The sequence below is a fragment of the Delphinus delphis genome, chromosome 5 (assembly GCF_949987515.2).
Source record: "Delphinus delphis chromosome 5, mDelDel1.2, whole genome shotgun sequence".
Classification (NCBI taxonomy): domain Eukaryota; kingdom Metazoa; phylum Chordata; class Mammalia; order Artiodactyla; family Delphinidae; genus Delphinus; species Delphinus delphis.
Window position 1 is genome coordinate 44,905,535 of NC_082687.1, and position 15,892 is coordinate 44,921,426.

At 42.7% G+C, this 15,892-nt stretch overlaps 1 protein-coding gene across 1 annotated transcript in view; it reads right to left on the reverse strand.

Annotated features, from left to right (window-relative positions):
- The window catches only part of FRAS1 (Fraser extracellular matrix complex subunit 1), a 464,038-nt gene that overhangs the window by 191,886 nt on the left and 256,260 nt on the right, over window positions 1-15,892 (reverse strand). Inside the window, exons 19-20 of the mRNA XM_060012300.1 lie at window positions 3,439-3,579; window positions 776-919 (exon numbers count right to left, since the gene is read on the reverse strand). Of these exons, the coding sequence (XP_059868283.1) occupies window positions 776-919; window positions 3,439-3,579 (285 nt within the window). The remainder of the gene's footprint in view (window positions 1-775; window positions 920-3,438; window positions 3,580-15,892) is intronic.

Genomic DNA, 15,892 nt, shown 5'->3' on the forward strand with positions numbered 1-15,892 from the left:
AGTGTGACAACAGCTGCTGCAGGTAAACCTCCTCAAGTTGCTCCTAGAAGTGAGTCAAGAAATACAAAATAACCCACTAGTCTGTAAGTTCCCCTCTCCAGACTGTAAGCTCTTTGAGGGCAGAATAATTGTCTTATTCATCCTTTTTTTTTTTTTTTTGTTATTCGGAGCATCTGACCATTAGATATTTGTTGTAGGAATGGATGGATGAACACAAACACTGCATGGCTCCTTCATTATTATCCAAATTCCAGGCTGCTTTCCTGATTTCTTTCTTTTTGAGATCTGAGTACTAAACTGAGGAGGAAAAATCCCATCTCCTGAAGCAAGTGATTTACTTCTAGGTTAATCTCCCTATATTTTTGTGCCTGGGGCTGATGACAAAGTTTCCCCACAGCAGGAGATAATGTAGACAAGAGGGCGACCGTCTTCTGAGTGACTGTTTTGAATATACTTCTTGCTCTCTTAAGCTGAAGTGCACCACAGGCACATAAGGAACCATTAATCATGACTTCAATCTTCATTCATATGAGGGTCTAAGTTTTCTCAGGAATTGCAAGAGTATTATTAGAAGATTCCAGTTGAATCCACAGATATTTACTAAATGTCTGATAGGAAGCAGTGAAGTGAGTTTTCAGACATTAGACAAATATCTTCCAAAGAGAGCTCGTATTCTGATGACAAAGGACAAATACGAGAGCCTCCTGGAGCCTGGCAGGAGGAACCCGAGCATTTGGCTAGTGATTTCTGAGACTGCGAAGGGGGTCTCACTCACCAGCACAGTAGCCCACGAGGCCGAGGAACTGCTCCTCTTTACAGCTGGTCCTGCAGCTCCCAGCAGCCAGAGTAACATGAGGGTGACAGGAGATGCAGTCAGATTCCGATGGGCCGTGGCACTGCCTGCAGGTGGGGTGGCACTCTAGATGGTAAAACAAGAACCAGGATTGGAATTAGCAGCTCAGCATGTAAACACACGAAGTACTTAATATACTCCACAAATTACACTAAGAGCAGACTTCAAATACTAATCATCTTGGGAAGATTCTTGAGCAAGCCTGGCACACCCTTAGGCATTGACCGAAAGATGGCATTTCTAGTGTCAGTGAAAACACTGGCCGTGAACAGAACGTGGAATCTAGAACCACTGAATGAGGGGAACTGGCTGCTCAGCATGACCATCCCCATCTGTATAAGTAAGAAAGTTCAGGTCAAAATTACAAAGCAGAAAAGCAAGTGGTAAGACTGTCCCTCTCTAAAATTCAAAGAGCGAGACAGGCAGAAGAGGGAGACATTTTGCTTCTTAGAAATCCCAGGCAGGCAAAGGGGGAACCATCCACAGCAGGGGAAACTAAAACTTCTCACTGGAGTCGGATGCCAGCCGTGCTCTCCCTCCAGGCCACAGCCTGGATGCCTGTTTTAGCAGCAACGCTTAATTAAAATACAAAGAACTGAAAAAGGCCTCTTTCTGGAGGTTACCCTGAGCCATGTTTGAAGTTCAGTCCCTTAGACAAAACTGTCAAAGCGGTTTTCCCCAGAAAAACCACCTAATTACTGAGAGGTACTACACTGAAAAAGAGCAGTGAGTCCCAGTAAGTGTAGGCAATAAAGATAAGGATGGCAAAGAATCAAAGAAGGTTGCAGCTGTGGCTACACTTGTGCTGCCAAGGTGGGCAGCATGGAAGGAGATGGAAGGATTTCTCTGCCAAGGACGAGAAGGTCTGAGCCTGTCTGATTCCAAGAGGAGGGGAGGTGAAGGGCTGGAGCTGGGTAGAGCTTGCTGGAACTGATGACAAAGAATTCCCTTCTGGCACAGAGCTGGTGGGAAGACAAGGCCCAGAGTTCCAGTAAAGTCAACTGCCTCTCATGTCTTCTGGCGGGAGGCCAAGGGAAGATAAGGAGTTATAGGGGAAAAAAAAAAAAAAAAAGCAAGCAAGAAAATGAACTGCTGATTAGAAGGCTAGCATGAACTATCACCTCTTCTACATTCCTGAGGCTCTTAACTTTGCAAACGCACGTCCAAAAGATACGAGCGCTCTCAGGACGATCTCCCACCGCACAGGGCTTCCTCCCTGCCAGAATATTTCCAGTGACCTTGGTGCCCTGCCGCCCGCGGTGCCCTCCATCTGCGGGTTTCAAGCAGGCAGAGGCACAGACAGAGAAGAGTTAGAGCTACTCAGACTTTCCTCCCCAAACAATTCTCCACACACGAAAACCAACTGGGCGAGGGTGAGAGCACATAAGGACAGACCACAGTGTTCAAAGACAACCCCAGTGACAAAGAAACCAGGACCCCGCCCCCACCACCACCACTGAGCTTGATAGAGTGTTTCAAGTAAAGCAACCCATCAGGGGCCTACAGAGACTAAAAAGCTAGTGGAAGAAGACAATTCCAGAAGGAATATAATAGTGATCTTCAATGGTCTCAATCTGTGTTCGCAGCAAATTTCCTCTTTGGTGTTGGAGGCCAGATGAATCTTACAAGTGTTAATTTATTTCAAAAATATTTTATACATTTACTACCTGTCTTCCGATTCCAGAAACACATACCAAACGATTTCATAACCATGGGCTTTTTCCTGTAAGTTGGCCTCAACACTCTATTTTCAGAAATAAAACCATAATCATAATAGAATGTGTTTTGTCTTGTCTTTTTTTCTGTAGATACAAGAAAACACAGTGCTACAGTAAGGTGCTTAAATTTTAGTCTTTTGTCGAGTCCAACAAAAGCCTGCACTAATCTGAACTGGCAATTTCTAGAATCTCTGTCACTGAAATATAAAGGTGCTCTTAAAAACATATCAGACTGGGCTTCCTGGGTGGCGCAGTGGTTGAGAGTCCGCCTGCCAATGCAGGGGACGCGGGTTCGTGCCCCGGTCCGGGAGAATCCCACATGCCACGGAGCGGCTGGGCCCGTGAGCCATGGCCGCTGAGCCTGCGCGTCCGGAGCCTGTGCTCCGCAACGGGAGAGGCCACAACAGTGAGAGGCCCGCGTACCACAAAAAACAAAAACACATATTGGACTGACATGTCAAGGAAGAAAATAAATACCTCTCTCTCCTTTTGCTCTATTAGGCTGCAGCCAGGCGAAGGAGGGCAGAGACTTGCAGAGGCAATGCCAAACGCCTGATCCCACAAAAATGCATGAGAACCTGTGGTAGCTCATCTCCGTGATGAACACCACCATTAAATCCACCCCTCACTGTATGAAGAGGGTAAAGCTGATTCTAATTTTTCATTTCATCCACACTTCCCTATTGGATGAACAGAATTTCACTTGTTCCCCTCACTCTATCCCTTGACTCCTACAAGTTCAAGACAAGGATTCACAGCCCATTCCTAGTCCCCTGGTATGACAAGGTTTCTAATTACCGAGTCGGGCTGCATTATGAAGATAAAACATGGGCACAGGGAATATGCCCCAGCATGTTACATACTCACCTGTACAACTGCCTTCCAGGTTAAAGTACCCATCTGGGCACTGGGAGAGGCACTGCCCATCCAACAGCACGTGGGAAGGCCAGCAGGCTGTGCAGTTATGCGGGCTCTTCCCTGCACACCCAAAACAGGATTGGTGGCAAGCTGGAAGGAAGATAAAGCAGAGGAGACAATCAGGAAAGCCACCATTCGACAAGGACAGTAGCTCTGTCCCTCCTGTTAACATTCCTGCATCAATATAAGTTCTACGCATTCACTGAGTTTTTTTTCCAAGCACAGGGCACACATCTCACATACTTCTTTCTCAAGGATGTATCCTACAAAGCAAGCATCTGCGGAACCCAGATTAAGAAAGGCATAAATGCCACAAAACGGAAATCACCACTTGCAGAGTCATCCATTTCTTTCTTCCCATGTTCCCATTCTCAGAGAATGTCAGATAAAGAACAGCAAGCCACAACGGGTCTCCTTGTCTCAAGATAGTGCCTCTACCATCACACATCAATGGGCTACTGACCAGGCTGCGCAAATTAAAGAGAAAGGTGATGGGAGCCTTACTTACTGATTCCACAAAGGTTTAATATGATGTCTACTCTCTGATGGCGACTGAACATACACAGGTGAGAAGAACTGTCCAACATTTCACGCAGCCCAAACTAGCTGCATCAACAGACACACAAGCATGTAACTGCAATATGATAAATGGGGGATGGAGTATAACAGAGAATGTGTGACTCTGTGACCTCGACTAAGGTATATAATTTCTCAAGGCTCCCTCCCATGTATAAAATGAGGGATAAACTATACGTACTGTTGTGGACACTCCATGGGTTGTTTACCCTGCCTCACTCGTTTCTTCCCATGGAAACCACGATAAAGCCTCTTGCCCACGTCTTCCCCTCGCTCCTTCTGCCTCCTGACCAACTCTAGTGCTTCCCTGTGTGGCCCCTGCATGATGTGACATGCCCTTCCTCTTGGGAACTGTGAGTAACAAACTCTCTCTCCTATAGCAATCGTCTCTTGATCTTTTGGCCTCACCGTATCTGAATAATAACAAAATCTACAATTTGAAACAGCCGGTCATTCACCTCCAATCATTCATTCATTCATTTGTTACTAAGCCTCAGGTAGGTCTAGGTGCTGGGGAAACAACTGTAAGACAATGCATGGGATGACCCCATGCATTTCAGGCCACCTTCTCTCCAGTGGACAAGATTCACAGCCTGCAGGGTCACTACCTTCAGTCTCCTCTTTGCCTCCTCTGCCCCCTCTATCAAACACCTGGAAGATTTATTTAGAGACCAGCAGCTTGGAAGAACCAGATGGGATTTGACCCCACTGAGGTCTCCATTTCCACCAACCCCCAATAAAAATGCAAATTTCAATCTTTGATTTATGTGGGGCTGTTACGAGCTAGGATGTCCTGGTTCAGTAGTTTAACTGGCTGTTAAAGTACAAAACTCCCGGTATATGGCTGGTATACGATGCTGTCCTAAGCCGTCTCGTGCTCCACCCTGGCACCCTGCTTCATCCATAACCCAGAACCTAAAGGTTTAATACCTGTACCAGGAGGCCTCCAGGACCCAGCTCCTGAGTTAAGGCCAGGACCCATTTGGATTGGGCAGTACACCCCACCTTACTGGTTGATAAAACTCTGATTATCCTCCCTGGATACACTGCAGAACTTTCTATCTGTTCAACAGTATTTATTACTCTATGAAAAACAGAGCCAGAGTTCCACGTTTTAAAATAATTTCCTTTTTTTGTTTTTACATTGCCTCGTTAACAACTCTAATAGCACAAGTCACAGTAATTTTTTTCCAAGTATTTTCAGAATCACTGGGAAAATATTTCCTCTTTAAAAAAAAATAGAATAGCTAAGCAAATATTATAAAGGAGGGGTACACATTAGCTCATTATTTAAGACGTTTAACGCAAAGTGAAACAGCATGTAATAGAAAGTCAGGTGGCAATATTTCAAAAACCAGCTAAATTTATATCGTCAACACAAAGCCTTCCACGATGATGTGGGGAAGCAACATACTTCTACATACTTAAATATATTTGTGATAATACTAATATGTTCATATTAGACTTTACAAGATTGCTAAAATTTCTAGCTCTTCCTGTTATACCTCCTTAATAAATAGGAAATCAAAGCGTATCATCGTGGAATTGAAAACTGGGAGAAGGTGAATTAACGCATTATGAGCACACAACTTATTTCATCTCATTCCATTCGGTCACAAAATCAATGTGATAACCTGGTTCAATGTGAATAAAGATTGTTATTGAATTATACAAAACAAGAAAGCAATGAGGACAAATGAGTTGAAAGGTTGATGGGCCAAGAATTCCAGGAGAAAGGCCCTTTGCCTCCCAGTAGATTTTAGAAATAAGCTTCACTGGACATCCCCACGGCAGACTTCAGAATTGCCTTCGTTAGAAATGTTTAAGAACTAAATAGATAATGAGCTAGTTAGTTGCTGTGTGGCACAGAGGGAAAAAGATATGCTGGGTGACCTTCCTCTCAATGTATTTTTTTCTTTATGATACTCTCTTTCTGTAACTACAGGCATTTGCATCTTTAAAAAAAGCTCATGAAACTTCAATTCTGTGCTGGTTTTGGAAATGTCTACACTATTTCAGTGACTTTTATGAGGGTCTATCATGCTATGGAATGATTTCATAGCAGCAGTTCTGGTTTGAAGTCTAAGATCCTTCAAGGAAGACTAACTCCATTACAGGGCATATATGTTAGAGATCTGAAAAAAGTTCTATGAATAATTTCTCCACGTAACACTACATTTTTAGAGAGTGGCTTTCCGGTTGATGGCTGAGTGTATTTCTGAAAAAGCATAACTGAGCTGCTTAAGCACTAATAGTGTCAGTACTAAAAGTGTCCTCAGATGGTTGTAAATTCCAGTCAAGCTGACTCCGGTAAAAATTTTACCCCAAATACCGGTAAAAATTTTACCCCAAATAATCAAAACATATCAATTTTTTGTTCATTCTATTTTCTATTTAAATTTCAGACAATGAACACTACTACATTTTTTTTTCTTTTTAATAACACAAAAAGTGGGCCAGCATCCCAATTTTCATATATAAAATTTCCTGGCTTTTCAAGTCAAAATAATTTTTGGAGGTAGACGTCTTTCAAATTATGATGTAAATATCAAAATCCTCTAGGATATGCAGTAGGAATACTGTGATGAGGGATGAACGTTAAAAGGAGTGAAGTCAAATAAAATCGCTCTCCCTCTTTCCCTCACCCTTCTTTTCCTTCTTTCTTTTTTTAATGAACATGATCTAACCTACCTCCCCAACACCGCACTAGATTGGGAACCCTTAAAGAGTAAAAATCACATCTCCATCTCTGTGACTCCCGCAATACCTGTCCCAGGCATGTCACAAGTTCTCAGTAAATGAGTTTCTGCTGACTGAAAGGGTGGGCAAGTAGGAAGGTGGGGGGGGGGCAGGGTAGGTGGATGGAAACACTGGCAGACACTTCTAGGTCTCCTTTCTCTTTGATCTTTTCTTTTCAGCCCTTCTCTGTTTACGTCATGAATACTGGAGCTTCCCAAAATTGTACCCTCTGCCCTTTTCTTCTCACTCTTGGGCAAACATCCATAGCTTTAATGATGACCTCCATGCTGGTGAGTCCCAGATTTATGCGTACAGCTCTGACTTTTACCCTCAACTCTAATTGCATAAATCTAACTGCCTAAGGGATATCTCTGCTTGGTGTTTCACCGGTATCTCATATTCCTCATTCCCCCAATACTACCAGTATCCATTTCCAAGCTCAATCGCTATCTACTTGTTATAAATTATGGCATCACGTTCCCTCTGTCCAAACTGTACTCACTATCCACCTCCAGCCCAACATCCTATCCCCTACCTGGTCTTCCCTTTGTATTCCCTGGCTCACCTTTACCCCACCATTCACCAAGACACTCATGCTGAGATCCTTAAGACTTCTACTTTTCCATCACCACAACACAGCCAAGGTAGGTCGACTTCCACTTCATAAATCTCTGGCTAATATCCCAATTTAACCACCCCCATGGCCCCTCAGTGTAGACCTTCAACGTCACTCCTGATGTGGATTAGTAAATCAGCAGCTTTCTAACCAGCCCCACTGTTTCTCCCAACCTACCTGCCACACCACGGCCAGAGAGATCACTATAAAATGCAAACTGACCAAATTATTCCCCTACTTAAAATCTTTTACTGGTTCTCTAAAAGCTGTAGCATCTAAACTCCTGAGCACAGCACAGCCCTTCATGACAGGACTCACCCCCGTGTCTCCAGTATCACTCCCTACAACTCACCCCTTTGGACTTTATACTGCAGGAGTACCAAATGCATGATATGCTTCTCCAGATACGCCATGCCTTTGCGCTTGCTGTGTCCCTGGCCTAGAATGCCCTTTCCCACCTTCTTCCCTGGTGAATTCCCATTAATCCTCCACAGCCGGATGATGTGGTTTTCCTTTGCAAATCTTTCCTCATACCCTCTCCCCGCGACAGTCAGTCTCCTTGTTTGTGTTCTTCCTGTATTTTGTGCCTAGAGCCATTACAACCTGTATCATGTTCTTTTAATTACTCGTTCAGTGTCACTCTTCTCAACTTGATCACGCTTTCCTTAAGGTGTGGTCTGTATCTTTTTCGTCTTTCTATCCCCAAAGCCTAGCACACCCGTGCTATAAAAGCAAGAAGGGGAAAGTGAAGCAGATGGAACATTTCTAGAAGGCATGCATTTGTAGAGCTATGTCAGCACTCCAGGGAGTACATTAAAGACCGTTGCTTAATACAGATGCTACGTATCTTATTCAATTAACGCAAGGGAATCCCAACTTCATAAATAGTAACATACTCTTAAACAGAGCACGCCGACCCCTCCCCCATTTATTTCTTTAATTAAAGGTCTGTGCCTTAAGGCCTTTGGTGAATCTTAAGAACTAAATAGATCAAAATACCACAGTGTACTTTATTTCTTCCCATTCACCCAAAGCAAGTTAATTAATTAATCAAAGTAATCAATGAATTTTCTTATTTAAAAAAAAAAGAAATGGGCATTCTGGTCCAAGATGGCAACATAGGGGGCTCCTGAATTCACTTCCTCCCATGGTCATACCAAATTTACAGCTGCACACAGAACAATTCCCTCTAAAAGAAATCCAGAAACTAGCTGAGCAACTCCTACACATTAGATGAATGAGGGGAAAGAAAAAGACAAAAACCCACATCAAAACGGGTAGGAAGGCAGAGACATACAATCAGGAGGGAACTCACAACGCCCAGCTTCTCCCTGAGGAGTTAAGGGTTTACAACTAACATCTAGCATCCCAACTTTAAGACTTCCACCTGAGAAATGGGACCCCAAAACTCTAACTCTGAAAGCCAAAAGGGCTTGAATCCAGAAAACCTCAAGGACTAGAGCATACAAAGAAACAGTTCTTCACAAGCTGCCTAGGATTTGCGGTGGTTGTGTCCCCCCAGGGCTCAGGGCAGAGGCATCAGTCAGAAATGCCCATCTCCCAGTCTTTTCCTGAAAGAGACGTATTTGCATACATTAAAAGCTGCAGCCTGAGGGTCAGGCTTCTACTTTAACACACACGTAGAGGCTGAGTGCCTGCAATCCTCTTCTGAGACCTGGGCGCAAGGTCAAGCCCTCCCTCTGCCCGGCTCCAGGTCACTCTTTCTTCCTGGAAAGAGCCTGTGTGCACTTCCAGGGCCCTGGCTTTTGTGGCTGCTGCCCAGAGGACACACCCCTTGACGGCCAGACTCTCGTGATCAGCAGGGCTTGAGTACGTGGATTTAGTTAGGACTGTAGCAAACAGAGGAACAGTTCTTAACTGGCTACCCATGTCCTCGGGGCTCAGTGCAGAGAGAGTGGACAGAAAACCCACCTCCCAGACTTTCTCTGAAAGAGGTTCATTGGCACAATTTAGAAGCCCTTGCAGAAGGGTCCAGATCCAATCAGACAGCATCTAGATGCTGACTGAGATCCTCCCTTTTGAGACAGGGACAGGGCTTTGCACACCCTCACCTACTGGGTGCCACTGAGAACAAAGAAAGTGACTTGGACAATCACAAAAGTTTAAGACACAACCAAGAGCTAGAGCTAGGCTGAATGATAAGGTTCAGACAACAGACTGGTGATTGTTGGGGGGGTAGGGAAGGCTGAGGGGAGGGGAAATGAGTGAAGGTGGTCAAAAGGTACAAACTTCCAGTTATAAGATAAATAAGTCCTGGGGAATCTAATGTACAGCATGGTAACTATAGTTAACAACATTGTGTTGTGCTTCTGAAAGTTGCTGAGAGTAAATCTTAAAAGTTCTCATCACAAGAAAAAAAATTGCAACTATGTGAGGTGATGGATGTCAACTAAACCTACTGTGGTGATCATTTTGCAACATAAACGTATATCAAATCATTATGTTGTACAGCTTAAACTAATACAATGTTATATGTCAATTATATCTCAATAAAACTAGAAAAAAAATGCATACCAAACCTGTATTGATTTTGTGCAATTTTGCCCCATGCAGTAAGATCCGTCTAAGGAGGCAATACTGTCTTCAAGACGGAAAAAGAAGGCTTGGAAAAATTTAGTTGCTAAAATCTCCCTGATGTTTCCCTGACCAAAGCTCTGTGATCATTCTAAATTTAATGAAAAGCCAGCAATGCAGGAATGGGGGCCACTGGGATGTTTATTATCTCTGCATTCCTTTTTGAAGCCCAATGTTTCTACTGACATAATACATTAGAAAATACGTAGGTAAAATTCATTATTGTACTACAGAGTTCATTTTAATTTTTTTATTAAATATTTATTTATTTGGCTGTGCCGGGTCTTAGTAGTGGCATGCGGGATCTTTCTTTTTAGTTGTGGCATGCGGGATCTTTCTTTTTAGTTGCGGCATGCGGGATCTCGGTTCCTGACCAGGGATCAAACCCGGGCCCCCTGTATTGGGAGTTGGGAGACTTAACCACTGGACCACCAGGAAAGTCCCCAGAGTTCATTTTTAAAATAAAACTTGTAATTTCCTCAAAATTATATTATCTTGAACCCTCTTCCTGAACTGTATGGGAACTGAAAAAATCCATCATTAATTTGCCACAGAATCGGGGCAATTTATGTGGGTAGTCCAATCATCCCAGCTATGTTCATATCCCATGCTGCTCCACCACTGCCCAGTTGTTGACATGGTGATTGAGCTGGACCATTAATTGAGATGGCCTGGCCTGAAATTAAATTGTAAAGTTCTAGGGCAAAGTGAAGAACAAAGGATCTAGGCTTGGAAAGAAGGAACTATTTCCTAAGCAACCATGTCCTCTATTAGAGCCCAGGATCCCCCACTGCTAAACTATTCTTTAGTTGGTTCATTCTAAGTCTCACTTTCTTCATCTATAAAATGGAAGTAAATATAAACACACATGATTTCCAATCAAATTCTTGGTTGTATGGAATTTTATAAACAATAAAGTGATATATATATATGTGTGTGTGTGTGTAAATAACTGTAAGAATCTATATCAAAAGTTTAAAAGAGATAGAAGATAGAAGGGTTATAGGTAGGATTTACAGATAAAATAAAGGACACCTAGTTAAATTTGAATTTCAGATAAAGAGTGCAAAATATTTTAGAATATCTCAGGTAATACTTGGGCATACTAAACATTTCATTTTTTATGTGCTAAATATTTTTATTTCCTAATCCTATATTTTTTATATAATCATCTTCCTGATTTACTAAGAGGCTTTTCCTTATATGAAGAATAGATCATGATTTAAATAAAAGAATCAAATGTGGATCTAGTTAGACAGATTTTCAGCAAATAACCGTGATCATATTTTTTTCTCCTTTGACATGATAAATTATCTAATATCTCAATATGAGGTGATTTATACAGTATTAAAATAACCTTATATAAACATTAAAACTTTTAACATAGTTCTGAATTCAATTTGATCTTTTTAAAGGAATTTTATCTAGAATCTATAGTTTTTTCTTTCTAATGCTCTAATTTTGGCATTAGTGTTATGCTGGACCAAAAAGCAAGTGTATTCTAAAATATACTATCTTTTTCTATGCTCTGGGATTTTATAATCTTATAAGATTTATTTATTTGGGTTTTAGATGGTTTTAATAACTCACACATTAAACTGTCTAAGCTTAGTCCTCTTTCTGAGGAAGTTCTTTGTTAACCTTTTCCATTTTATGTATGACTTTTAATTTACTCAGGCTTTCTATGTCTTCTTGGGCTGATTTTGGCAATCAATCTTTTCCTCTAAAGTAATTTGATGGAGGCTTTCAAAATTTTTAGCAATGAATTTTACATCAGATTTTTTCAAAATCCTGTATTTGTATTTGCTAAATCTGGGAAACCTAGTAATAGATGTTTTTGGTTTTTTTGTCTATATTTTTTGAGTTTCTGTAATATGTAAAATGCATGCAATGAGAAGAAGTAAAAATTAGGATTTTTTAAAAACTGCTATCGTTAGAAAGAAGTTACACCAGTGATATGATAAAGTGGTGTAGTTATCCTTCTTTTTTTTTTTTGCGGTACATGGGCCTCTCACTGTCGTGGCCTCTGCTCATTGAGGAGCACAGGCTCCGGACGCGCAGGCTCAGCGGTCATGGCTCACGCGCCCAGCCGCTCCGCGGCATGTGGGATCTTCCCAGACCGGGGCACGAACCCGTGTCCCCTGCATCGGCAGGCGGACTCTCAACCACTGTGCCACCAGGGAAACCCTCCTTCTTTAGTTAGAGACTTTGCTTACTCAAACTATGGTCTGTGGACCAGGAGTATCAGCCTCACCTGGAACATGTTATAAACGCGGAAGCTCAGAACCCACCCCAGACCTACGAAATCTGAATCCACGTCTTAACAAGATTCTCAGGAGTTTCCTTTGAGAAGTTCTGCTCTACAGAGAGACCTCAACCAAAAACTGGGTCTTCAAAATAGTTGAATCCCTTAAATGAAAAAAAAAAAATCCTCAGCAAGAGTGGAAGGAGAACTTCTGCCCTTTTATATAATCTCGATTATATAAACTTCTAAAAAATCCTAATTTTTATTTCTTCTCATTGCATGCATTTTACATATACAGAAACTTAAAAAATATAGACACAAAAACATCTATTACTAGGTTACCCAGATTTAGCAAATAAAAATACAGGATTTTTTAAAAGGAGAACCTGAGACTGAGTTGAGCAATCTGACCTGATCTTAAGAATACCCGTAGGAGAGAGGAGAGGTCTCCCAGTGACAGGAGTCCCAGGTCCTTCCTCCTGTCCATCCACCCTGGGCTGCCCAGTCACTAAATGACTCCAGAAGTCACCAGTCACATAAATTACCATGAGAACAGTGCCCCTGAGTTGGGCAACGTAGGGGTCCCTACCCAGCTCTGCCCTGGAGACCTCATTTAGACTCACACCAGCTCCCAGAGGCATGGAAACTTAGTGGGGAAGATGAATGAAAAAGTAAGGGATGGTCCTTGATCTTGTTCTGGAAGGCCTGGTTTTTATTAATTTGTTTTGTTTTATTTGTGCAAGGGTACTGACAGGTGTTTCTTGGGGTTTTTGTTTGTTTTAGAAACCAGAATCTGTCAATGCTAGTGAGTAATCAGTTAAACAGGTGAGATGAACTCTGGATAAAATTACTGAAGTCCGGGGCTTCCCTGGTGGCGCAGTGGTTGAGAGTCCGCCTGCCCTGATCCGGGAGGATCCCGCATGCCGCGGAGCGGCTGGGCCCGTGAGCCATGGCCGCTGAGCCTGCGCGTCCGGAGCCTGTGCTCCGCAACGGGAGAGGCCACAGCAGTGAGAGGCCCGCGTACCACAAAAAAAAAAAAAAAAAAAAAAATTACTGAAGTCCTTCTTTTAGCTAATACTCAAGATTAATATTTAAACATGTACAATTTTGGCGGACTACTGAAAGCACCTCCAAATTATCTTCTACAATTAGTGACAGATTTTATTTCGTACCAGCAATTCTAGCTACACTTCGAAAACACAGAGGCTGTGTATAAAAGCAGCATAAAGTCAAAGCTCCATCTTCTGAAGTACCCAAGTTCATTTCTGAGAGTGAACCAAAAACGCAGGAAAAACACATGCAGGTTTCTGTCCCCATCTCACCAAAGTGCTTCTGCTTGGGAGCCTACCTCAGCCCACCTCTCTGTCTTCCCCACCTCCCTGATGTGGATTTCATAGTACAGACCACTAGCTAAGTGTATGTCGTGGGTTTCGTTGCTGCTGTTGTTATTCATTTATTATTTTCCGTTTCTCTCACTAGAATATAAATTCCATGAGAGCAGGGATTTCATCTGACTCATTCACGAGGGCACCCCAAGTCCCTAGAAAATGCCTGGCACCCAGGGGATACTCAGGAAACATTTGTAGAAGGAATGAATAAAGACAGACTGTTCTCCAGCTGATAATAAACAATATTCTCTTTGGTCACTGTTTGTTAATTTTATATTTTTTCATCCTTCAATCCCAGACTTGGATCTTCGTCAAATATCCTGAGTAAATTTGCTTCATCTTCCACTAGATAATTCCTGGGTTTGTCATGTAGCTCAGAGTAGAAACTTTTATAATAACTTCTGACAATTTTCAGATTCTAAAGTAAATTGCTTCTTCCTGTAATGCATCTGCCTCTCACTTTCATTAGCTGTGGTAATATGCTAATCCCTCTGTGCTGCAGTCTCAGAGAAAGGAAGAGGGAGAGTTCCAGAAAACAGTTGGTTTTTTTCTTCTTTATAGAAAAGCACTTGAGATGAAAAGGTCTGTAAAAATCAACTCTCAGTGGCACACACAAAAACTCCAACCTTTTAAAACGTTCCTTAAAGAGGAGAGGGTATTTCTCGTGTGTGTGAGAAGGCATGCCCAATGCATTCTCACAGGGCTCCCAGGCCTGAGTTCTGAGACGAGGCTTCGGCAGAATTGAAAATGGAACAGATTGTGGGAAGGCAGAAAGGTTGCCAGAGATACGGGACGAGTGACAGGAAATACATCAATTAACACACTTAATACTCAGGTAAGGTTGGTAACAACTGGTGGTTGCACTCAGTTTCCCAGTGGAATCTTGGGCAACTCAATTAACCTCTTTCTACCACATTCTCATCACTAATAAATTGAGTACAACAATCTCCCTAGCAGAGATTGCATGGGATTTGGTAGTAAATGTGAGTAGAGAGCTATATGTGTGATACCTAACAATATTGTGTGAATAAGCATAAAATCTCGGGGCTGCAAGGTCCTCAAGAGGTCAATCTAGCCCTTTCACAGGGGACCATAATTAAATCATTCCAGAGGGATTAGATTCTAATCTTTTTTAAAAGGTGTCTGTAAAAGGGATTCCCAGAACATTCCCCTTGGTCAAGGATGCTTTCGGAAATTTAAGACGTCTCAACCCTACAGCATTGTAATGCTGTGCTTTTGTCCCTTCGGCGACCATATTATAGTAGCACGCTGGTGTAGTGCATGGCTACTGGAGCCTGGCTGACTCAGGTCCCCACTGGACTCTACTCTGTACTGGCTACATGACACTGAGCAAGTTACAGCCTTAACTTCTTCTAACCTAAGTTTCTTCACTGACCCCATAAGGCTGGTATCAGGACCTAGTGGAAAAAAAAAACAAATAAGGCACTTCTCACAGTGTCTGCATCATGGTGTGCACCAAATCAACAGGAATACTATTTTCTGGCTCAATAACCCTGGTTACTCTAATTTATATTAACAACTTTTTTTTTTTTGCGGTACGCGGGCCTCTCACTGTTGTGGCCTCTCCCGTTGCGGAGCACAGGCTCCGGACGCGCAGGCTCAGCGGCCATGGCTCACGGGCCCAGCTGCTCCGCGGCATGTGGGATCTTCCCGGACCGGGGCACAAACCCGTGTCCCCTGCATCGGCAGGTGGACTCTCAACCACTGCACTACCAGGGAAGCCCAACAATTTAACTTTTAAATTGTTCATTATTTTTGTTTCTCTTTTCTGATCCCTCTCTAAATTCCCTATTTTTCATTATTAAGCAAGCAATCAAAATCATAGGAGGACATTAACCACTCTGAGTAACCTGGGAAGATTTCTTCTTTATTTGTCCTAGGATCAGAAGGGAAGGCTGTGTGGTGTGCGCTTTGGGAAGGCATTGGGACTCTTAGTGACAAAGATTCCCATATTTTGTAAGTGGCTGTGGAAACAGCCACGAGAGTTTAACAGACCATGGAAATTTTGGGTAGTGCATATATGGGTGGAAACCAGCATGTCTGGGGACTAGAGACCCTCCCCGAATTTTCGACACCATGTGAAACCCCTGGAGCCTGGTGCATCCCAGGGAGCAGTGGGTTACCCTTATAATGTTCGTGAATACCTGAGTATATGGACCGAAATTTATACCAAGTGATCATGGGGGCTTTACAATTTACCAAGCACTTTCACACACTGCACCT